Consider the following 25344-nt stretch of genomic DNA (forward strand, 5'->3'; position numbering starts at 1 on the left):
ATGAAAAAAAATTTTTTATAGCATTTTTTTGCAAGGACGTACCGGTACGTCCATGGGGGTGAAGGGATGGCTTTTGTGAAACGTACCAGTACGTCCTTTGGGGGTAAAAGGGTTAACAGAACATGCCAGTTAAAGCTACAGTATATATGTATTTTGAAATCTAATGTTTTTCTTAGAAATTTAAAAAGAAACTGGTGATGTAGTTTTCTCCTAAGTTACGATCTTCTGGGCTAATTATTATCCACGTTTTTTAAATATGTCTTGGTTTTATTTCAGGAGATTACAGCCTGAAAAGTACGTCAGAGACTCCCTCCAGTAAACCGTAAACCCAGCGGCCATTTTGGATGTCGCCGGCCGCCGACCGTCTCACTTTAATCAAACATAGAAACGAGTGGGAATAATCTAATGTTATTTATTTGATGGTTTCTGTATACTGGCGTAAATGTTCATTTATGGATTTCTTATAAAATCGCTGAGAATATTAAACTACTTAGCAGAAATATTAATGAAATACTCATCATGAGTCTACGAGAGTTTGAAAAGTAACAAAATTAATATTAAATTCTTTGAACTTTACTTAATGTCATGCAAAGAAACTATTTTTTTTTAATATTGCATAATACCTTTAGTTTTCCATAATATTGTTCTTAGGTTTATATTAGGAAAGTTGTACGTCTCGAAGCAGACTGGGAAAGATCGAAGTTCATTATTAACAGTGTCAAATACCTTTAGTTTTCCATAATATTGTTCTTAGATTTATACTGTACAGTATTAGGAAAGTTGTACGTCTCGAAGCAGACTGGGAAAGATCGAAGTTCATTATTAACATTGTCAAATACCTTTAGTTTTCCATAATATTGTTCTTAGGTTTATATTAGGAAAGTTGTACGTCTCGAAGCAGACTGGCAAAGATCGAAGTTCATTATTAACATTGTCAAATACCTTTAGTTTTCCATAATATTGTTCTTAGGTTTATATTAGGAAAGTTGTACGTCTCGAAGCAGACTGGCAAAGATCGAAGTTCATTATTAACATTGTCAAATACCTTTAGTTTTCCATAACTTTGTGTTCTTAGGTTTATATTATGAAAGTTGTGTGTATATAGGCGCGCACCGTCTGCGCCGTATGGATGACAGGCTAAAGATAGGTTGAGGATACGCAGGTGTGGAGGAAACCGAAATACTCTTCACTCGAGTAGAAGGACGACTTTAATTAGTTCGTGAAGAGAAAACTGAGTGCTGTAGGCCTATATGAGGTTTACTTCTCAATTCTGATATTAATTTCAAAAGCATAAAAACCAACCAGAGAACTACTACAGTATAAGTTGTATTTTGTACGCACTACATAGTGATGGAAATGGAAGAAGACCGAGTATCTTCCGTCAAACGAGAGGTCACTGCCGATTCCTCTTCCGCTATAGAACCTTGTGAGGAGATCAAAACCGAACCAGAATTCGTCTACGTAGAGGAAGTCGATGCGAAATATGTGTGCCCATCTTCCATCAAGGTCGAGCAGAACCCGGGAGATCCGCTAAGTTGTAGTAAAGGTTATGGAGAGGAAAGCGTCGGGGAAGGATACCGGGAGCAGAGTACAGCGGTCGAAAAAGACCCGGAGATACCTTTCGTGTCGTGCGGAGAACTGACAGATGAAATAAAGGAGGAGGAAGTTGACCAAGGAAGGATTTTTTCTCCGGGAGACATAATACCCGCTTCTGGCGAGGGGGTATCTAGTTCCCGAACCCTGGATTCCACAGCGACGGAAAAGAAGACTTTCGCTTGCTCCGTATGCGAGAGCGTCTTTTCCCGGCCTTACGACCTCAAGGTCCACAGGAGGATGCACTCGGGGGAAAAACCCTTCGCTTGCACGATGTGCGAAAGCACTTTCACCACCGCGAGTCATCTCCGACGACACGTCAAGAGCCACTCGGGGAGGAAGCCTTACAAATGCGTCGAGTGCGACAAAAACTTCACGGAACAGAGTAGTCTCCGGGTGCACATGAAGAGGCACTCGGGGGAAAAACCCTTCGCCTGTCCGGAATGTCCAAGGACTTTCTGCCGGCAGAACGACCTCAAGATCCACCTTAGAACTCACACGGGGGAGAGGCCGTTCTCCTGCTCGATATGCCGCAACGCGTTCTCGCAGTCGAGCAACCTCAAGGAGCACATGAAGACCCACACCGGGGAGCGGCCGTACAGCTGTACCCTGTGTGCGAACACTTACATCCGGTCGACTGATCTGAAGGTGCACATGAGAACGCATTCCGGGGAGAGACCTTACACTTGCTCGGAGTGTGCGAGGACCTTCACCAGTTCCTGCTATCTCCTGAGGCACAAGAAGATTCACGTCGCCAAAAGTTACCACGGCGGTTTTTGCGAGAGCGGCGTTACTCACGCGTGATCTCATCTATGATCGAGGCTGTTTATTAGCATCGTCGGCCGGAGTAGATTCCCTCGATCTCACAGCTTTCAGTAGCGTTTTATTATTATTATTACTAGCCAAGCTACCACCCTAGTTGGAAAAGTAAGATGCTATAAGCCCAAGGGCTCCAACAGGGAGAGGCCGTTTATTTCCATCATCGGCCGGAGTAGATTCCCTCGATCTCACAGCCTCCAGTAGCATTTTATTATTATTATTATTACTAGCTAAGCTACCACCCTAGTTGGAAAAGCAAGATGCTATAAAGTTTATTTGCATCATCGGCCGGAGTAGATTCCCTCAATCTCACAGCCTCCAGTAGCATTTTATCATTATTATTATTACTAGCTAAGCTACCACCCTAGTTGGAAAAGCAAGATGCTATAAGCCCAAGGGCTCCAATAGGCAAAAATAGAAAAACAGCCCAGTGAGGGGAGGAAATAAGGAAATAAACAAACAATGTAAGTAATGAAAATTAAAATAAAATGCTTTTAAAACATTAGCAACATTACAACATATTTGGATGTGGCAAATGAAGACCCACAAAAGAGATGTGCCTCTTTTGTACATTAGACGTCAGGAGACGTTCTCGTGTTTGTTATCCAAACAGTTTTGCAGTATCACCACCGAGTATTCTTTTAAGTATCTAGATGCCGTCTATGTATCGTCTGGGTATAGGGAGAGGGCAAGACGTTTCATCGAGCTCAGGCATGTTGTTTCACGGAATCGGTATCAACGGAAGCCGAGGCAGGTGTAAGGAAAAGCCGTTTCGAACACAAATATAGTGAAAAGTTACGATAACCTAATAACCTCTTCTACATCAGTAATAAAAGATTGAAGCTAGGTCGCTATAGGTAGGGAATTGTTTTACGGAATCGGTATCAACGGAAGCCGAGGAAGGTGTAAGGAAAAGCCGTTTCAAACACAAATACAGTTAGTGAAAGGTTACGATAACTTCTACATCAGTAATAAAAGATTGAAGCTAGGTAGCTATAGGTAGAGAATTGTTTCACGGAATCGGTATTAACGGAAGTCGAGGCAGGTGTAAGGAAAAGCCGTTTCAAACACAAATATAGTGAAAAGTTACGATAACTACTTCTACATCAGTAATAAAAGATTGAAGCTAGGTAGCTATAGGTAGAATGAATCTCACGGATGCAACCTGTACATCTCGACATAGAATCAGTCAAGTGTTTGAGCTTCTCGTCATCATGCTCCCGACTCAATCGCTGTTCATCTTGAATCTTTACGTATCCTCATCGATCATTTCGTTGTTGCATAATCAGAATTCTTCTTCTCTAAGTTTGTATTTAATGTCGTTTCTAACAGAAGCACTTTTTGAATTCAAGTTATTTTTCTAGTCTCAAATATTCTATCTTCAAAATCTTGTCTTTCCCTTTTATAATATATGTGAATTTTTGGGTGTATATTTATTTGTAATATGTAGTTTTATTTGAATCAATATCCTGGTTTTTTTGTATATTTAAATTGACTCTCTTGTAAATAAACTCATTAAAATTGACTGGGAAAATTATTTTCCTTTTTTTTCTATTAGATTGAATACGGATGGCTGAGATCATCCAATACTCTCACATGTAGCTTTGAATGCAAATACCTCCGAACATTGATCTCTTCTCCCATGCAGGCAACAATAACGGATGTAGAAACATCCACGCCAGCGGCAATAAAGGACGTAGAAACATCCACTCCAACGGCAATAACGGATGTACTAACATCCACGCCAGCGGCAGTAACAGATGTACTAACATCCACGACAGCGGCAATAACGGATGTTCAATAAAGGATGTAGAAACATCCCCGCCAGAGGCAGTAACGGATGTACTAACATCCACGCCAGAAGCAATAACGGATGTAGAAACATCCACGTCAGCGGCAGTAACGGATGTACTATCATCCACGCCAGCGGCAGTAACGGATGTAGAAACATCCATGCCAGCGGCAATAACGGATGTAGAAACATCCACGGCAGAGGCAGTAACGGATGTAGAAACATCCATGCAGGCAACAATAACGGATGTAGAAACATCCACGACAGCGGCAGTAACGGATGTACCATCATCCACGCCAGCGGCAGTAACGGACGTAGAAACATCCACGCCAGCGGCAATAACGGATGTACTAACATCCACACCAGAGGCAGTAGCGGATGTAGAAACATCCATCCATGCCAGAGGCAGTAACGGATGTACTAACATCCACGCCAGCGGCAATAACGGATGTACTGTAGGGACATCCACACCAGAGGCAATAACGGATGTAGACACATCCACGCCAGCAGCAGTAACGGATGTACTAACATCCACGCCAGAGGCAATAATGGATATACTAACATCCACGCCAGCGGCAATAACGGATGTAGAAACATCCACGCCATTAAAAAAGTAGATGAATACACATATATGCATACATACATAAACATACATTATACATATATATTTATATAATATGGAGTATTTATGATAAAACAAAGTTTTATGAATACTTACCTGGCAGTTATATATATATATAGCTATGGTCTCTGTCGTCCAGCAGACTTTTCAAAACTCGCGGCAACCGCCGTGTGGTGGTTGTGCGGTAAGGTGGTTAACAACCCTTACAGGGTGGTACTTGGAATCATTCCCGTTTTCTGTTCCTCAGATCGTCTTTGCCCGACCTGTCTCCTGAGGGGAGGTGGGTGGGCCTTAAAATATATACATATATACATATAATACTTTGTTTTATCATAAAAACTTCATTTTTACAAATAGAACTTACCTGGCAGTTATACATATATAGCTGATTCAAACATTTGGAGGTGGGTGAAAGTAAACATCGTTGGGGAAACAACAAAAAAGTTGTAGGAGAAAAAACACCTTGATTCCTTACCTGCTAAGGTAGCTGACTTCGAAGGTACCTGCCCCTTGAGTTGCTTCCCCTTAGGAGTGCCAGCCAGGTGGAGACCTGTTATGATGAAACAACTCAATCGAGTCTGTCAAACGGGGCGAAACCAACAACGTGACTAGACTTCAGAACTACCTTTGTCCCTTATATTAAAAACTGCATCCTTACTAAAACTAACCACCTAACCTTGCAGAATAGATATAAACTATCTATCTAGACTGAGGGTACTGTACCACAAGTCAACGTCCTCAGACAACCATAAAAAACACTAATCCACACACAGGTATACAAAAGCTAAGGTTGAGGGGAGGTAGTAACTCCTTTACCCAATACAGAAGCAGTAGCTACGTATGGGCCCAAGGTGTAACACCTTTCATAATCCACTCTTACCTTCCTGAGGTAATGAGAAGCGAACAGAGTTGCTTCTCTAAAACGTTGCGTCCATTATCTGCTTAACTGACATATTCTTCCAATATGCCAGTGAAATTGCAATGGCTCTCACCTCGCGAGCCTTTACTTTTAATAGACCGAAGTTCTCCTCCTCACATAAGAGGTGAGTTTCTCTTATCGTCTCCCTCAAGAAGAATGATAATGCATTCTTCGAGAGGGGCTTTTGTGGATCCTTTACCGAACACCATAAAGAACTGGATGCACCTCTTGAGCCCTTTGTTCGTGATAAATATGCCCTGAGGGCTCTAACTGGGCAGAGACGCCTCTCCTTCTCTTGGCCCACCACATCTGTGAGGTTAGGAACCTCAAACGTCCCCGGCCAGGGTTTGGATGAGTTCTCATTTTTAGCGAGGAAGTCGATCCCTATCGCGCACACAGCTCCATCCTGGTTGAAGACCACCTGCTTCTCAATAGCGTGAATCTCTCTGACCCTTTTTGCTGTAGCCAGAGCCATCAGGAACAGAGTCTTCTTAGTCACGTCCCTAAGGGTCGCTTACGAGATGGGCTCGAACTTCCTGCTGCATAAGAACTTCAAAACCACATCCAAATTCCAAGCCAGGGGTCTCAATTGAGTCGGCTTAGTCGTTTCAAACGACTTTAAGAGATCCTTCAAGTCTCCATCTTGCATTAGATCTAGGCCTCTGTAACTAAAAACAGCAGAAAGCATACTCCTGTATCCTTTTATAGTGGATACGGCCAGCTTAGAGTCTTGCCTGAGGAACAATAGAAAATCAGCTATCTGGCTCACAGAGGTAGTGGTTGAAGACACTTTGCGCTGCTTACACCACGATCTAAAGGTCCCCTACTTCGATTGGTAGACTCTCTGTGAAGAGACCCTCCTCGCTCTGGGGATTGCTCTTGCAGCTTGTGTAGAAAAGCCTCTCGCTCTAACAAGCTTCTCGATAGTCTGAAGGCAGTCTGTTGTAGAGAGAGGGGGTTTTGATGATACCTCTCGTAGTGGGGCTGTTTGAGAAGATTTGGACTTGGAGGAAGGCTTCTTGGAAAGTCCACTAACATCTCCACCACCTCTGTGAACGGAGCTATCAAGATCATTCTCCCTGCCTCGAGGAGAGCGAATTTCTTGATGACTAGGTTGATAATCTTGAACGGGGGGAACGCATAGGTGTCTATCCCTGTCCAGTCCATCCAGAAGGCGTCTACTGCTATTGCTTCCTTGTCCGGGACTAGGGAGCAGTAGTTGGGGATCCTCTTGTTCTGATTGGAGGCAAAGAGGTCTATTGTAGGTCTCCCCCATAACTTCCACAGCCTCTGGCAAACTTGAAGGTTGAGGGTCCATTCTGTGGGCAGAACCTGCCCTTTCCTGCTCAGCATGTCTGTTCTTACATTCTTCTGTCCCTGCACAAATCTCGCTAAAAGCTCTACGCCGTTTTCCTTCGCCCACAGGAGGAGCTCTCTTGTCGTTTCGTACAGGGACAGAGAGTGAGTTCCTCCTTGCTTCTTGATGTAAGCCAAGGCCGAGGTGTTGTCTGAGTTGACTTCCACTATCCTCCCCGAGACAGTCTTTAAAGGCTTTCAGTCCTAATAGGATGGCCATCAACTCTTTCCTGTTGATGTGCCATTCACTCTGTTCCACTCCCCAAGAGCCTGAGACCTCCCTGCTCCCCAGTGTTGCTCCCCATCCTGACTCCGAAGCATCTGAGAACAACACTAGCTCTGGGTTCTTCCTGAACAGGGAGATTCCTTCCACTAAAATCGACGGATCCAACCACCAACGAAGATGTCTTTTGATCTCTGCTGGAATGGGGAAGGAAAAGGAATCCTCCTGATTCTTCCTGTCACATACTCTTGAAAGGAAGTGTTGTAGAGGTCTGAGATGCAACCTTCCCAGGGCGACAAACTGCTCGAGTGAGGAGAGGGTGCCCAGCAAACTCATCCACTCCCTCGCCGAGCAGTTCTGTCTCCCCAGGAATTCCTGCACCTTCCCGAGGCACCTAGTCTGCCTTTCTTGGGAGGGAGAAGCCCAAAAAACAAACTGAGTCCAGAACTATCCCCAAATAAAGAATCATCTGACTCGGTTTGGTCAGGGACTTCTCCTTGTTGATGATGTGACCCAGTTCCTGGGCCATCATAAAAGTCTTGTGTAGGTCCTCCAGACACTTTCCCTTCGAACGGGATCTTATCAGCCAGTCGTCCAGGTATAGGGATACTCTTATCCCCTCTCGATGAAGCCATCCCGCTACGTTTGCCATTATTCAGGTGAAAACTTGAGGGGCCTTGAATTGGAAGCACCTGCCCTGGACTATGAATCTTAGGAACTTCCTTGAAGTCAGATGGATGGGAATATGAAAGTAAGCGTCCTAAAGTCCAGAGACAACATCCAGTCCTCTGGACGTACTGCTGCCAGCACCGACTGAGTCATCTCCATGGTAAACTTTGTCTTTTCTACAAAGACGTTCAGTGCGCTGACATCTAGAACGGATCTCCATCCACCCGAGCTCTTGGGCACCAGAAACAGGCGATTGTAGAACCCTGGGGAAGTTAGTTCCAGGACTGGTTCTATCGCTCCCTTCTCCAGCATCTGGTTCACCAGTTCCAGTAGCGCCCCTAAGGTTAGAGGTGTTCTTGAAAGCGGAGGCTTCTTCAAGAGGGGGATCTTGTACCCCTCTCTGATGACCGAGAGGGACCAGGCGTCCGCCCCTCTTTCCTTCCAGGCCTGCCAAAAATGTGACAGCCTTGCTCCTACTGCTGTCTGGAGGACTTGTGCTTCATTTCCTGGCGCGGGCCCTGAACGACCCTCTGTTCGCTCTACTGCCCATCTCCTGCCTTCTCCCTCAGAACTCCGTTCTAGCAGGAGCTCTACCCCAAAAGGGCTGCTGAAGTTTCCTCTCCTCCTTCAATGATGATGGAATCACCGGTAAAGCCTTCCTTGCGGAGTGCGACAGGAGGTCTTGTGTGGCCTTTTGCGCTAGCGAAAGGGTAATGTCCCTGACTAGGGACTCAGGAAAACAGGTACTCCGAGAGAGGGGCATGTAGGAGCTCCGCCTTCTGCGCGACCGTAACCACTCTGGACGTGAAGGAACATAATAGAGCCCTCTTCTTTAGAACCCCCGCAGAGGACAGGGAAGCCAACTCGTTTGCCCCATCTCTAAGAGCCTTATCCATACAGGCCATAATACTGGTTAGGTCTTCTGTGGCTTGTAAGAGTTCTGTTTTCCTGGCCAGCGTACCCAGAGCCCAGTCTAAAAAGATGAACACTTCGAAGGATCGGAAGATTCCCTTAACGAGGTGGTCAAGCTCTGACATAGACCATATTACCTTAGCAGAGTTAAGGGCATATCTTCTGGAAGAATCTACAATGCCGGAGAAGTTCCCCCGGGAGGAGGCAGGCACTCCAAGGCCAAGAGCTTCTCCAGTCTCATACCACATGCCCGCCTTAGATGCAAGTCGAGCCGGTGGAAACGAGAAGGTGGTCTTCACTGCTTGCCTATGCTCCTTCAGCCAGTCATCGATCCTAGCGAGAGCCTTCTTAGCCGAGATGGACAGTTTCATCTTGATGAAAACTGACTGCTTCTTCGACTTCTTCCTGCTGAACTGCGACTGAGGAGAACAAGGGGCAGCAGGTTTAAACTCCTCTCCATACAGCTCAAGGAGGGAGCGAGAGAGAACCTTATAATCAGCAGCCGCATTAGCAGGTTTATCCTCATCCTCCGTAATATCCTCCAAGTCTTGCACTCCTTCCAACTCTGTCTCCCTTTGGGCTGAAGGAACGAAGTCGGAGGTTCCTTTAACATCCCGATTACTCTCAATCCAGCTTGCATAAGGATCACTTTCTTCCAGCTGTTCACCTGCATCTAAGGAGAAAAGCAGATCGCCGGATGCGTCCTGTCGGCGAGGACTGGATGCGTCCTGACACCGGGAGACGCGTGCGTCCTGGCGCCACGCGCTGGTGACATTCTGACGTCGAGCGCTAGAAGCGTGCTTGTGTCGAGAGGAGGATGTGTCCTGGCGTCGAGAGCTAGAAGCGTCCTTGCGTCGAGAGCTGAATGCATCCTGACGTCGCGAGATGGAACCGTCCTGGAGAGGCAGGCTGGAGGCGTCCTGACGTCAAGAGCGGGAGATGGAAGCGTCCTGTCGTCGTCTAAAGGAAGGAGAAACGTGGCGTCGAGCGCTTGACGAATCGCGGCGCGTTTCCCTGGGAGAGGAGTGACAATCTCCCTTCACCGTGAGAATGGTGCTGTCTGTCGTCCAGCAAGGCAGAACTCCATTCCCTCTTACTAACTGATTTCTTTACCGGTAATTTATCGTCCTTACGCCTGCCCGACTGGGGGGAGGGCGGCTAAAAGCCTGAACAAGTGACACCAGTTGTTCTTGCATAACGGTCATGAAAGATTTTGCAACCGCTACTGGGTCTCGCGATTCCGAAGGCGAAGGCTGCCGAGTCATGCTGGTAGCAGGAGAAGGTTCTCTCGAGAGTCCCCCATCACCTGAAAGAAGAGGAGATCCCTCCTTCCTTCTATCTCTAGGTTTAGACCTTTTCGCTGGAGTGGCATCCCAGTCATCGTCGGAAGGAAAAGGTTCCGGGATACTTGAAAGGGGAAAGTGAGAACTGGTCTGGTCAGCTTGCTGTATCCACCTTCTCTTGGTCGGCCTCAAAGCCTCATACTGCCATCTGCGTCTAGGAGAGGGGCTCGGGGAAGACACTATCACTTCCGACATGCCTTTTCCATGACGGTCATGAGCAGCCTGGGAAATAGCAACAGGACTGCTTGAGGCGACGGCTGACCGAGGATACGTACCTCTCACTCCCTTGCGGCCGTCGACGTACCTTCTCCCTTGGTCCTGGGAGCTTGGTAGAGGTCTAGACCTAGGGGTGTGACAGGTTCGATCAGTCGCCGCCACCACTGCACTTTCACAAGCACTAATACCACTAGCACTCATACCTTTCAAGGCTGCAAGCTGGTCCTTAGGAGCCTTCATCTCAGCCGCCATCCTGGCGTACTGAGGGTCATCCATAGTTACCGTTCCTGTAGAAGGAGCAGGGGCTACTACCTCAGGAGAAGGTTTAACTTCAACAGAAGAATTAGGAATTGAGGGGTCAAATAAAAGCCTAGGCTAACCTCACTAACAGACTTAGATTTAGATTTAGAAGTCCTCCTGACTTTATCTGATTCTAACTTACGCACATAGCGTTGCATTTCCAACCATTTCTTTTCGTCTAAAACCTCGCATTCTTTACACCTTTTATCAAGGGCACACTTGAAACCCCTGCACCCCAAACAAACAGTGTGAGGGTCCACCGAAACTTTCGGTAACCTCACCTTGCATTCCTCATTCACACAGACTCGAAAATGAAGTTTATCAGACATTGTAATATAAAAAGACAGTCCAAAGAATAAACCACAAAAGCGATTGCCATTCCACAGGTCAGTGTACGTCACCAAAAAATAAGTCTAATTCAGCGACACAGGGAAAGCGAGCGAAAAACTCCGATGGCGGACCAATAACGATGTCAGTCCAACCGGCAGAGATGATCTGAGGAACAGAAAACGGGAATGATTCCAAGTACCACCCTGTAAGGGTTGTTAACCACCTAACCGCACAACCACCACTCGGCGGTTGCCGCGAGTTTTGAAAAATCTGCCGGACGACAGAGACTATAGCTATATATATATAACTGCCAGGTAAGTTCTACTCGTAAAAATGGCTTTTACAAACACAAGCTCTAGTTCATGATATTTCTCAAGTTCTTCCGTACTCTGCCTCTCAGATTTGTCGGAACTTTGCTCCGCAAAATTGCAAAGATTAACTCACGGAAAATGGGAACTCACAGAAGATGGGAGCTGACTGTATAAATAACAACTCTGGTGATGATTTAGAGCGAGATGGGATATTGCACAGCGCGAAAAGGGAAGTGGTGCAAAGCTAGTTAAGTGCAAAGGAGAGCGGGCTGTTTGAAATCGTCCTGCCACAAGAGTACTTCTTGCAATGATTAGATTTTTTATTCAATAGGTTACATGGCAGTGTCGTCATCGAGTGAAATTGCAAATATTAAACTCGCTTAAAATAGGAGCCGACTGTATTGCAGTGCGTATTCCGCGTTGTCAAATCCACATTATTGAAGCACTTTAGAGAACAAGGAAGTCTTCAGTTACCTTTCGAAAGCTTCAATATCTTTAGTCTTTCAGATTTCTTTGCTTATAAGATTGCCAACGTTATGCTAGACGCGGGCTCTTGCGTTGGTATCTTTCAGAGGTCTAGTGGGAGCTTATTGTATGGTCTTGGGACTGCATATTTGAAAGCTCTAGAACCTACAGTAGACATCTTGGTTCTGATAACTTGAAACCATCTGTGACTATTCTCGTGTCGTATGTGATTTTTGGGCTCAAGCCATGTCGTCCTGATAGAGGTTCCTTCAGTAGCTTCCTAAGGGTATATTTGACTACCCTTAGGAAGCTACTGAAGGAACCTTCCATCAGGACGACATGGCCATCTCACCCAAAAATAGATTTTTCGTTTTGTCTCCCAAACGTGAGGTCGGTAAACAATGTGGGTATAAAAATATATTGAAAATCTTTTCAGAATTTCATGATGTTGGCCAGAAAATATCACTATGAAAACATTGGACACTGGACTGGGGTTCGAGTTCTACCGAATCTAGATGGTAATATGGTCTATAACCTTACCATCCTTGAGAGCTAAGGATAGGGGAAGCCTATAGGTCTACCTGTTAAGTCATCAGCAGCCACTGCCTGGCCTTACCTGACCCTACTTTGGGTGGAAAGGAGGCTTATGTATATAGTCAGTTTCTCGGGCACCGTCCTGCTAGTTAAGGCATTGTAACCATCCCTTGCCTCTGCCATTCACGCGTAACCTTTAAACCTTAAAAGGTATACAAAATCGGTTTGACAAACAGAAGCTCCAGATTGCTAAAAGAAATTGTGAGGTTGAAGAGCCGCTTAGAGCAATAGGGGATAAAGAGCCAAGTCCAGTCAGTCTAAATACGAGTCTCACGACAGAGCTGTTGCCATTCCTATACTACATTACTATAGTCTGCTGTTGGTGTTCTTAATATAGGCTGTGAATCTCCTGGAATAAAGTTGCAGAGGCCTATGCTCTTGCTGGACCTCTAGGCATGAGTCTTATGTCTGAGAGAAGGCGGGCGTTCAGATTGCCTGGACCTTATGTACGGACGGGAGATTTTAGACTCAGTCATAGCCCCCCAAGGGTGGAAGACCCGAGCGGTGTGGTCAGCTCACGAGAATCTAAGCGCAAGTCTTAATTTTTTCGGAGTTCTAGAGAATCAGTTCGCCCAAGAGCACATACAACCAGAACAGGCACTCAGAAAGGACGTACAGTCGCTTAGCGCCGAGAGCCAAACTGTTGGCTGGGAGGTGTGGCCGCTCAGCCCCAAGAGTATGACCGCTAGGAGGACCAAGCAACCAGGTCCATACTGGAAACCCAAGTGAAGAGTTTTATCGGTAGATAAAAGTGGTTCCAGTAGCATTCCAGGTGAGTAGGAGAGACTGGGAGAGGAAGGAAGAAGTAGAGAAAAGGAACAGTTCTAATCATAGCTGTTTATTGTTGCTCTAAGGGGGGGGGGAAGGAGGGATTGAATAATATTGGAGGAAGTCTGAACAAGGGAACAGACTTTAGCTACAAGCTGTAAGCTCAAGGGGATCAGGATCAGTGACTGGGGTGGGAGCTGTTGCAGGAGCGGTGACTGGAGTAGGATTGGTAGGTGGATGACGTGGTGGTCTGGAACAGGGAACCCTTTTGGAGCTATGGTGGCCGAGGCTGTGGTGCTGCAGCTGTTGAAGGTGGGACGATCTGCTGTGGTTCCAGTCTCCTGATTCGCTCTGAGCACTTCCAATTCCTGGCGTGGTGGGATCCAGCTCTTGGGGCACTTTGGATAGGTCTCTCCCGCTGGAGACAGATGGCACTGTCGTGGTTCCCAGGGGCAATGGTCAAATTGCCCTTAAGGTTGGTTCTGACTTTGATCTTGATGCTAGGATTCGCTATCGCAATGGCAGTTACCGCTGCGTAGGAGGGTGCCCCTTCCACAGCTGTCAGCTTGAATCTTGGAGGTTGCTGTGGGTCAAAAGCAGTAGGAAGTGGATCTGGAGCAGGCTCCACAGTAGTTGAGAGATTGGCAGAGACTTCAGCGAGCAACTCAGTCAGGAACCTGGTACAGATGCAACTCTGCCAGATCCGGTTCCTGAAAGCCAGTGGACAGATCCACATCCATGTCTGTAACTGGGGCGCTAGAACGTGGTGAGGCTACTGAAGCGGAGTCCTGCGCTGGGGTGTTAGCAGGTGGTGTGCTGGTATTACCTTTTCTTTGCAGCAGCAGGAGGCTCCACTGGAGAGGGAGAGGAGACAGGAGTGGTGGCAGGGGCTCTGGGAGTGACCCTGACACACGAGGAAAGGTGTAAGGAAGAGTACTCGAGGTGGCTGAGTAGTCCAGGACTTCCAACCACCTATCAAGTTTACCAGGAGAATGGAATCGTCCCTGTTTCTGCCAGTCACTAGGCGGTACGGGAGGTCGTGGTACAATTCACATGTGCACACTGTCCTGTGCTCAATAAAACCATCATTGCAGTCGTGCCACTTTGTTATTTCCAGTTCTTCAGCCAAGAAGAAAGCGTACACAGATGTACCCTCGGTGTCCGCGGTATGCTGCGCATCTCTCACAAACCTTGCAATATTGGGAGCCTTTGTATATCAGCGGCCAGTTCCTCACGCGTTCATTAAAAATGGGTATCAACTAAGCTCAACTTTCCCCCCTAACCTAACCAACAACCCGTGTCCTTGCCTACTTACCTAAGTTAGACATAATAATACATACAGGTGGCCGCTATCATGCATAAACAAACAATATTGCTTCGGTTTGTAGCAGAACTTGCAGAGGAAGGGCTTGCTTTTTGTGCTCATCTACAAGGTCAACAGTAGACTAAAGGGCCGAAAATTTCAGCCCAGTAGGAAGCCGGACTACAAGCTGGTGTTCCCTGTGCTAGAGGAGCCTGGGAGAACTCGGGTGTCCATTATGCCGGGTAAGAAGGTTTCTGCGCTGGCAGAGGGATCCCCTCAGTCTGGGAGCTGAGCTATGACTAACAGACAGAGACAGAGAGAGAGAGAGAGAGAGAGAGAGAGAGAGACTTTGTGAAATGCTTCTAAATCTGGTTCTCTGCTCCTGATTTTAATGGAGGATTTGGGGCGTATGTATGATTACGGCTAATTTAGAATACGGCAGTGGAAGGGGGTTCACAGGGGGGGGGGGCATTAGCCCGCCCCCATTAGGTAATTAGGTAAGGACACAGCTTGTAGGTTAGGTTAGGTTAGGGTGGAAAATTTAAGTTAGTTGATAATTTTTGATCCAAATGGTAAGAACTGGCTGCTGATATACAAAGGCACCGAGGATTTTAACCTTCACAACATCATATTGGGAAGATTTTTTTCCTTATTGCACAACAAACTTTATCAGAAAACACCGGTATTTTATATATATTTAATCTTAAATAATAAAAATATATAGAAAATACCTAGCAAATGCATTTAAAATTAAAACTAAGTCAAAATTAGGAATATATTGCATTTGTTTTTTTCTCTTGTATTTAAATACAGAATAATGTCATCGCGTCTTCTCTTCGTCTTAGATAGATTATGAAAACTGTTAGTTATATCCAATTTTGAGAGTACAGAATAAGGTCTGCTCTTATAGTAAAGAGAAAAAAAACACCGAGAGCACAAACAAAAAAAACTAAGCAAGCAAGTCCAAAACAAAAGGATGTCCTAGAGTGCGCGCGTGTTAGGTGTCGGTAGCGTGGTCCAAGTGTGTTCTCTAGGGCCTCTGTTACGGCCCTTCCCTTTGATGAAGGAATTATCTAAATGGAAGACAACCTGTGAATAGTGGTTTTCACACGCCCCTGCTTTATACACGACACCGAAAAGGTGCTCGCGCGAGGGTAGTAACCTCTGCATTCCATGCTTTTATCTTTCTCTGGTATATTTGGAAGATTTATATCAGAAAAGTGTAAAGAAGGACCCTTTTCACCGGCCGTCACAGGTCGCCCCAGAAATCATATCTACATCACAGTCACTATCACATTCCAGCCATCTTCCCAGAAGTACCTACAGTATTCCAATTTAAAAAATAACTGGTGAATAATATACTCAATCACAAAAGAAACTAAACATGGTGCAAAAGAATCATTAAAAGGTCCAGTGAGTGTGAGAGAAAAGCAGAGGAAGAATATTCAAGCGCCTCGCAGCGTGTTTAAAGGTTTAAAGGTCGCTCATGAATGGCAGAGGCAAGGGACAGTGACATTGCCCTAGTAAGCCGGTGTGATGGTCTGAACGATCCCCCGGTCTCAGAATTCTCCTTGACATTGTATAATGGTTCTTTTCCGCCATTAGCTCGCATGAAAATAAAACATCAAGCTCGTATGTACTGGCAAGCGGTAATGTTGAGCTGCGCACGCTAACATTACAGGAAAATAAAACATCAACCTCGTATGCACTGGCAAACGGTAATGTTCGCGCATGCGCAGATTATCAAGGCGAATTCTGAGACCGGGGGATCGTTCAGACCGTCACACTGGACAATGCCCTAGAGACTGACCATATATTTAATGATCAGCGCCCAAGCCTCCTCTCCACCCCAGGAAGGGCCAGGCAGTGGCTGCTGATGACTCAGCAGATAGAACTATAAGCTCCCCCAAACCCCCCAACCTTAGCTCACAAGGATGGTAAGGTTGCAGACACTAATGGCACTAACGAGTCTGAGCGGGACTCGAACCCCCGACTGGGAAACACCAGGCAGAGACGTTATCGATCAGGCCACAGCAACCCTATGCGCAGATTGACCGGGACCTTACGTCCGGGCGGGGTCTCTCAGACCTTAAGTCATAGCTCCCAAGGGTGGAGGAAGAACTGACCGGTGTGGTCAGAGTCTTTCCTGATCTCGGCTTACGAGAATGAAGAAAGCATGGCTGGTCCAACAGACTGCTGATGGTGTAAAATAATTGGTAGTCCAAAATATCTAAAAAAATTGCTACATATTGTGCAACCAACAAATCGTCCTGGCACGAAAATAGTTACAGATGGTTTCAAACTATCAAAACCTAGATACATGTCTACTGTAGGCTCTAGAGCCTTTAAATATGCGGCCACGAGACTATACAATATGCTCCCACGAGACATCCGATAAATTGAAGATATCAAGGCTTTCACGAGGGAACCGAAAACTTTATTTTGCGAGTGTTTTGACAGTGATGATCAAACAGTAAGTATTAGGTTAACGTAAAATTATTTCTTTGTTTTATTTAAATCAGCTTTGTTTGTCTTTTAAGTTAAAGTATTTTTGTTGTTTGTTTACTATGGTGTTAATGTAAGTTAAGTGGCTCTCCGATTGTTGGATAGTGTTTTTGCGCCTCCTCCTCCTCCTTTGTGTAGGCTATTAGTGAACTATCGTTTTAATGATTGTTATTCTTTTTGCTGTGAGTGTTGATGAACGCTGGGAAGGTGATGAGTGGACATGGTCGACCGGTGAAGGCAGTTCGGGTCTTGACAAGCTCTCACCAGCACTATTTCCCGTCTCAGCATTCTTTGTGATTTGGAGGACGACCTTGGATACTATCTTCACACTTCTGTTGAGTGTTTAGCAGATGCTCAGTCATCTGCGACTGTAGTTTCTGCCACTCGTTCCCGTCGGAGGATGTTTACGGGATTTGTGTCGTCGCTGCTTCCCGACACTGGGGTTTTGCATTTGCTTGCCGTGTCCTTCTAGTCCAGCTGTTACATACGGGAGTGAGAGCAAACTGGCTCGTGAGGTGTTACGTAGGGAGGCTGACACGCCGGGTAAGACAAATTATCGTTCCTCTTGTATAGGGAAGTGGATTACCCTTCAATGCCTGGCGTACAGCTTTACCCTTCCGTTAGCGGTTTAATGGATTAAGCACGGCTCTGAGTTCAACTTATCTTCTGGTACTTCACTTGAGGTGAAGTTGTTTATTTTACCCATTTTGTTTGTTTATAGGTGTTTGTATATATTGGAGTTTCATTGATATATGTTGTGTGTAAATTTTAGTAATCAGAGTTCCACATTGTTTAGATTTGTATTGTAGGTAGGAATATTAAGGTTTTCATTGTTTTCTTCTCCTACTTCCTTTTACCTTTTTATTGGATCCACTTGGTTATTATTAAATGTTTTCTCTCTTAGAATTCTCTCATGTTTAGGGTTTAGTGTAGTAGCTTTAGGTTTTTCTTGTGAGTTCCCGAGAACCAGCTATTTGTTCTCTTGAATATTCTGTACAATTAAGTGTATTTTATCTCACAAGGTTGATTTAAGTCATTGTTCTAGTTTATAATAAATATTGTTAAGTTTTCTTGAGTATCTGTTTCCATTCTTCCTTGTCACTGACGTGCATGTACTGACTGCAATCCTTGAAAATATGAAGACCTTAAAAGAACCTGTACTGCAACCAGGGAGGTTGTAACAGTAAGTGAACAGTACACATTGTGAAATGCTATATGCTCCAAAATGAACATCATAAAACAACCGTGGTGGTCCTGTAGAGAATGGGGTTCTCCTGCTGTACAGGACCAATTCTTTTTCTTAACAAGGTGCATTTGCACTGACTCGCCAGGGTGCCCTTTTAGCTCGGATTGTAGGAAGTATTTTGTCCAAATATCATCATTGATTTCAAATAACCAAAATTTCTCCCTTAGAAATATGTTTTATCAATAAATAATGTTAAAAAATGAAGACCTGAGGCTGGAACTTCCATGGAAGGAACACTTGACGCTTCAAAGGACTCTGGAGAGTCCTCTATCAACCTCATAGGTGAAGGGCCTTGGGATGTCTAAGCCTGGAAACTGGTTGGGTAGGTTTCTGTTTATAAGCTTAGCACTGTTATTCCTTTCCGGAACGTCTTTACGCTCTCGTTGAACATTTTACGTATAATCACGCGTGTGAGGAAGATCTGGAATAACCATAATAATAATTTCTTTATGGGACACTGGCTTATAATGAGATGGCGGAGGAAGGGAGGGTTTTACCTCCTCCTCCTTATCCGCCGATGTGCGATCCGCCGATGTGCGTTGGGTAACAGATATCTACAATCTATAACCACCATTTGTTCTATGCCCATGTCGAGCATAAGCTCTCACGAGAGAGCAAGTGATAGACAATATTGTGAGGCAGAAAGAACAACTATCAGAAAAGGAGGATAAGGCTCTCTACCCCAATTTGGAGGATTAGGTCTATAATTCAACGAGTGGTCGTCGTACTCCAAGTAGGATACTTAATACAAAACCAATCGAGAATTATACAAACGCGTAATGGCTGATACACTTTCAGTAGAGGGACAAGCATTGGTGGTAGCGGGTTCAGTTGCCGTTTCAACAGGGAAATGCATACGTGGCGGAGCATTCAGACGGCCTGCTTACACTAAGTCATACAGTGCATTTATCTCCACAGTTTCATGAGAGCGTACATGGGGGTTGTTTGTGGGTCTGCGGATGCACCGCTAGGGTGGCACTAGCTCTAGGTCGATAAGACATAAACCACTGATCTCTATTTAGATGCTTTATTAGAGGAAAGAGATGCTATTTCTTTCTTTGGAGAAGCCAACCCTGTGGGATGCCAGGCAAGCTTACTGATATTCTATTCGAAGTTCATTTCTCCACTTCCCTCCTGAGGAAACTTTACTTGTAGGGTCCCTTCTGGTTACAGGAAGAAATTGTTCCTGAGAACCTCTCGAGGGTAAATAGTATGGGGAGACGCATTCTGGCCACTCGTAGATTAACACGCCGTATGCTTTGGCATAGGCTGTGGAGAAACTTTTCTTACCTGCAAATGGGAAACCTCTAGACCAGCGAGGAATATCCTTGGTCCTCTATATCTGCAATAATCAACTGCTTGTAAATCAAAACACTAAGGAGGAGATGGAGAACGATTAAAGTTCTCGAACACCTTGAGGTGTTAGGTATGCCCGTCTTGTGCTTGTCTATGCATTCCTGGGTGGGATGCCTCTGGCTGCATACGGCACGTGTCGTGCCTTGTTTGGCTTTATTCTTTGTGGTGCAAAAATGTTTGGAGATCCTGGGTAGTATTTTTTGACCCAGAAACTACCAAAGATTCCTAGGTCCACTCCACCTTTTGCGGATGTGGTCCTATGAAAGTCACAAGGATTGCCTTGGTCAGGACTCCTGCCTTGTTCTTCGTCCTTTCGGCAGCCGCGATGTTGCTCTAGTTGGTTCGATGGCTTTCCAACATCTCCATTGGGTAGCCAACTACGACTGGTTTCTTTTCCCTCTTCTTTCAGCTCTTTCAACTGAATATCTGAGGTGGTTCTCAGCGTGATGAGTGGCCTGGCATCCTTGGTTGATATTGTGCATTGGCCTTGCTATTTTGGCTGGGCCTGGATCTTCAAGTTCTTGTTCTTGAGTTCAAAAGCCGCTATGGCTCTGAAAGCTTCAGAATTGGGTGAGTTTTCCCCTGTTCTGGCCCTCTCTTGGCAAGGTTGTCCGGCTTGCCTCGGTTGAGGTTCACGTTGAGCGTAGTTCTTCCCTGGCAGTTGTCCGTATTGCCTGTTGCTTCTTTTGGTCCATTCCTGGTTGTCGTCGTCATCTTCTCGAGTCCTTTTTCTTGTGGGTTCCGTTTCCGTTCCTTGCCCGGTTCCAGCGGCCACTGCTTCAAGTTCCATCTTCTGTTCCACGGTCATCCGGGTTCCAAGTCCGAAAAGGGGTTGGGGTGAGGACAGACAGTATGTCTGGTTGAGTTGTGCAACTCTTTAAGCCCTAGGGCCCCAGACAAAGTTATAGTTTTAGGTAGAAAGACTAGTTACAGCACCTGAAAAAGACTGATTATATTGGGAGGCCCTATATAACCTATTGGTAGCTATGTACTAGCCTGCACAAATTGCAGCTGGGCAGCCTCTTTACTCCTCTCTGAGCACTAAGATGACCCCAGCAGTCAATTCTTGCAGACAGGGATATGTAGGTAATCAAAACACTTGACAATCTATTATTTTATTGAAGCTATTTGTGTGATTTTACTCCTGGCTTATCTATGCCAGTTAAAAAGATAAACTTGATCCTATCACTTGGCTTATAGGCGCCAAGCCTAGCAGCCCTATGACACTTGCCACAGACGGCGAGAGTGGGAGATTGTGACTTCGAGTCCTGCTTCAACTGGAGTTGGAGACCAAAACAGCTACCAGATTTTCCAGAGGAGTCTGTTAGTAAATGATAAGATAGTTCTCTCACTGATCCCAGAGTGATAGGACCATCTGCCTGCCTGCCTGAGGCTACCTGCTGCCGCGCCTGCCATCCACAGGACTTCCCTGGTCGCCTTTGCTGCTGCCCCTACTGAGTAGGCTGCTTAAGGGTACCCTCGGCGCTGCCTGGTGCCGCTACTGAGGGATCTGGCCAAAAAAATCGTTTGATTTTCAGCCATTTTTTATAAGAAAAAATCACTCCTGTTTGGAAAGTGAAGTACCATTCACAATGATATATTTAAATACCAAAACATGAAATAAAAATATGTATTGGGAATTTCTTCTCAAACATAATTATAAAAGCATTAAGTCCCTAGAGATTGCGAAAGAAGCAGGAGAAGGAAGAGAAGACGATGATTTGACGAGCTAAGGGAATTTGTATCGTGAAGAGCTAGACCTACTGCAGACTCCAGGTTTTTTAGTTATAAGAATGATATATTTACTGGTAAGGAAGCACAATGTGTTCTCTCTGACAAGGTAATTTGGTATGTTACACCCAAGTGAGACTAAGTGTTCTTTCCGTTAAGGTAATCCGATATGTTACACCTAAGTGAGACTGTGTGTTCTTTCTGTCAAGGTAATCTGAATCCGATATGTCTCACCTAAGTGAGACTGTGTGTTCTTTCTGTCAAGGTAATCTGAATACGATATGTCTCACCCAAGTGAGACTATGTGTTCTTTCTGTCAAGGTAATCCGGTATGTCTCACCCAAGTGAGACTGTGTGGTCTCTCCGTCAAGGTAATCCGGTATGTCTCACCTAAGTGAGACTATGTGTTCTTTCTGTCAAGGTAATCCGGTATGTCTCACCCAAGTGAGACTGTGTGGTCTCTCCGTCAAGGTAATCCGGTATGTCTCACCTAAGTGAGACTATGTGTTCTTTCTGTCAAGGTAATCCGGTATGTCTCACCCAAGTGAGACTGTGTGGTCTCTCCGTCAAGGTAATCCGGTATGTCTCACCTAAGTGAGACTATGTGTTCTTTCTGTCAAGGTAATCCGGTATGTCTCACCCAAGTGAGACTGTGTGGTCTCTCCGTCAAGGTAATCCGGTATGTCTCACCCAAGTGAGACTGTGTGGTCTCTCCGTCAAGGTAATCCGGTATGTCTCACCTAAGTGAGACTGTGTGGTCTCTCCGTCAAGGTAATCCGGTATGTCTCACCCAAGTGAGACTGTGTGTTCTTTCTGTCAAGGTAATCCGGTATGTCTCACCCAAGTGAGACTGTGTGGTCTCTCCGTCAAGGTAATCCGGTATGTCTCACCTAAGTGAGACTGTGTGGTCTCTCCGTCAAGGTAATCCGGTATGTCTCACCTAAGTGAGACTATGTGTTCTTTCTGTCAAGGTAATCCGGTATGTCTCACCCAAGTGAGACTGTGTGGTCTCTCCGTCAAGGTAATCCAGTATGTCTCACCCAAGTGAGACTGTGTGGTCTCTCCGTCAAGGTAATCCGGTATGTCTCACCTAAGTGAGACTGTGTGGTCTCTCCGTCAAGGTAATCCGGTATGTCTCACCCAAGTGAGACTGTGTGTTCTTTCTGTCAAGGTAATCCGGTATGTCTCACCCAAGTGAGACTGTGTGGTCTCTCCGTCAAGGTAATCCGGTATGTCTCACCCAAGTGAGACTGTGTGGTCTCTCCGTCAAGGTAATCCGGTATGTCTCACCCAAGTGAGACTGTGTGTTCTTTCTGTCAAGGTAATCCGGTATGTCTCACCCAAGTGAGACTGTGTGGTCTCTCCGTCAAGGTAATCCGGTATGTCTCACCCAAGTGAGACTGTGTGGTCTCTCCGTCAAGGTAATCCGGTATGTCTCACCCAAGTGAGACTGTGTGGTCTCTCCGTCAAGGTAATCCGGTATGTCTCACCCAAGTGAGACTGTGTGGTCTCTCCGTCAAGGTAATCCGGTATGTCTCACCCAAGTGAGACTGTGTGTTCTTTCTGTCAAGGTAATCCGGTATGTCTCACCCAAGTGAGACTGTGTGGTCTCTCCGTCAAGGTAATCCGGTATGTCTCACCCAAGTGAGACTGTGTGGTCTCTCCGTCAAGGTAATCCGGTATGTCTCACCCAAGTGAGACTGTGTGGTCTCTCCGTCAAGGTAATCCGGTATGTCTCACCCAAGTGAGACTGTGTGGTCTCTCCGTCAAGGTAATCCGGTATGTCTCACCTAAGTGAGACTGTGTGTTCTTTCTGTCAAGGTAATCCGGTATGTCTCACCCAAGTGAGACTGTGTGGTCTCTCCGTCAAGGTAACCCGGTATGGCTCATCCAAGTGAGACTGTGTGGTCTCTCCGTCAAGGTAACCCGGTATGTCTCACCCAAGTGAGACTGTGTGGTCTCTCCGTCAAGGTAACCCGGTATGTCTCACCCAAGTGAGACTGTGTGTTCTTTCTGTCAAGGTAATCCGGTATGTTTCACCTAAGTGAGACTGTGTGTTCTCTCCGTCAAGGTAACCCGGTATGGCTCATCCAAGCGAGACTGTGTGGTCTCTCCGTCAAGGTAACCCGGTATGTCTCACCCAAGTGAGACTGTGTGTTCTTTCTGTCAAGGTAATCCGGTATGTTTCACCTAAGTGAGACTGTGTGTTCTCTCCGTCAAGGTAATCCGGTATGTCTCACCTAAGTGAGACTATGTGGTCTCTCCGTCAAGGTAACCTGCTATGTCTCACCCAAGTGAGACTATGTTCTTTCTGTCAAGGTAATCCGGTATGTCTCACCTAAGTGAGACTGTGTGTTCTTTCTGTCAAGGTAATCTAGTATGTCTCACCTTAGTGAGACTATGTGTTCTTTCTGTCAAGGTAATCTAGTATGTCTCACCCAAGTGAGACTATGTGTTCTTTCCGTCAAGGTAATCTAGTATGTCTCACCTAAGTGAGACTAAAGATCACAGTGAAATGAAGAAGTAATAAGTGTTCTTATGAGCAGAAACTGAATTCTGTACTCTGCAAAGTGTCATAAACCGTGACTGCTAATCGCGGAACCGGCTTAATCACCGACGTTCCGGACCCTTAAAGGATAAGAAGTTCCACTTAAAGTGAATTACTGATTAAACCGATATATTCAAATACTCGAGAAAGAAACAAGTATGCAATATATACTAAATCTCTACTTAAAATATAATATAAAAGCATTAAATAGGTAGTATTTCACATATCTTTCATTCAATATGTTGAAAAATTGAATAAATATGAGAAATTAAATAAATAATTCATAAACAACTAGAATATCTATTTTGAGGGTCCACTCAGGCTCGCTATTCTATCTCATTTCTCTCTTTCTTTTAGTTTTTTATATTTTATATATGAAAGATTTAAGGTTGCTACTGTTCTTAAAATCTATTTTAAATTATTTCTTCTTCTTCTCAATAATGGTAGGGGTAGTTTGTAGCGCTACGGCCAAGCGTCCTAATTTGCTTATTATCGCTCCGACTGTTATCTTGTATAGAATAAAAACGTTTGGAAATGGTCTACGGATCTTAAATATGTTGTGTAAAGGGGGGGTGCGGGGGGGGGCGCAGCCCCCCTGGGTAAGGACACGGCTTTTAGCATAGGTTAGGTGGGTTTTTTAAGTTAGCTTCTCCCATCGTACGCGTAGGTAAAGAAACTGTTGTGTAAGGGGGGGTCCGGGGGAGGCGCAGCCCCCCCTGGGTAAGGACACGGCTTTTAGCATAGGTTAGGTGGGTTTTTTAAGTTAGCTTCTCCCGTCGTACTCGTAGGTAAGGAAACTGTTGTGTAAGGGGGGGGGGTCCGGGGGAGGCGCAGCCCCCCTGGGTAAGGATACGGCTTTTAGCATAGGTTAGGTGGGTTTTTTTAAGTTAGCTTCTCCGGCCAAAATCGTTTTTAGAACGACGGCCACAGTTCAGAATATTCCCGTTTTCTACGGGATCTGGCCGTCACCCTACAAAGGCTCCAATGGTAGATCTGTCAGTCATAGAGAAGCTAGATTGGATTTCCTGTCAGTAATGGTGGACATGGAAAGCTTTTAACAGTTTGATATGAAATTGTTATTACTTTTGGTATTATTGTAGTTTATTACAGGGTAATGTAACCATGATACCCTGTAGACTTGGAAAACCTTACTATTTTTTTAGCGTGCGCAGTTCAACATTACCGCTTGCCATTACATACAAGCTTGATGAAGACGGGCTGCCAACCAAGAGCCCGTGTTCAGCAATAAGGGCTGAACAATCTAAGCAAGCTTGATGTTTTGTTTTCCTGTGAGCGAAGCGAGCCAGTGGCGGAACAAGAGCCATTATATTTAGCGTTGTTATTGCTAATGTTATCATGCGCAGCTCAACATTACCACTTGCCAGCACATACGAGCTTGATGTTTTGATTTTTGGCGAGCGAA

At 45.4% G+C, this 25344-nt stretch overlaps 3 protein-coding genes across 3 annotated transcripts in view; 2 read left to right on the forward strand and 1 right to left on the reverse strand.

Annotated features, from left to right (window-relative positions):
• Nucleotides 1-25344, reverse strand: part of LOC137633999 (gastrula zinc finger protein XlCGF57.1-like) — a 156349-nt gene that overhangs the window by 111361 nt on the left and 19644 nt on the right. The gene's annotated exons all lie outside the window — the stretch shown is intronic.
• On the forward strand, nt 897-2457 carry LOC137634001 (gastrula zinc finger protein XlCGF17.1-like). The gene has a single exon (XM_068366246.1). The coding sequence runs from the start codon at nt 1351-1353 to the stop codon at nt 2395-2397; it is 1047 nt and encodes a 348-aa protein (XP_068222347.1). The 5' UTR covers nt 897-1350; the 3' UTR covers nt 2398-2457.
• LOC137633904 (uncharacterized) lies at nt 4021-4821 on the forward strand. Its single transcript, XM_068366143.1, has one exon. The coding sequence runs from the start codon at nt 4021-4023 to the stop codon at nt 4819-4821; it is 801 nt and encodes a 266-aa protein (XP_068222244.1).

Source organism: Palaemon carinicauda, chromosome 43, assembly GCF_036898095.1.
Source record: "Palaemon carinicauda isolate YSFRI2023 chromosome 43, ASM3689809v2, whole genome shotgun sequence".
NCBI classification, from domain to species: Eukaryota; Metazoa; Arthropoda; class Malacostraca; order Decapoda; family Palaemonidae; genus Palaemon; species Palaemon carinicauda.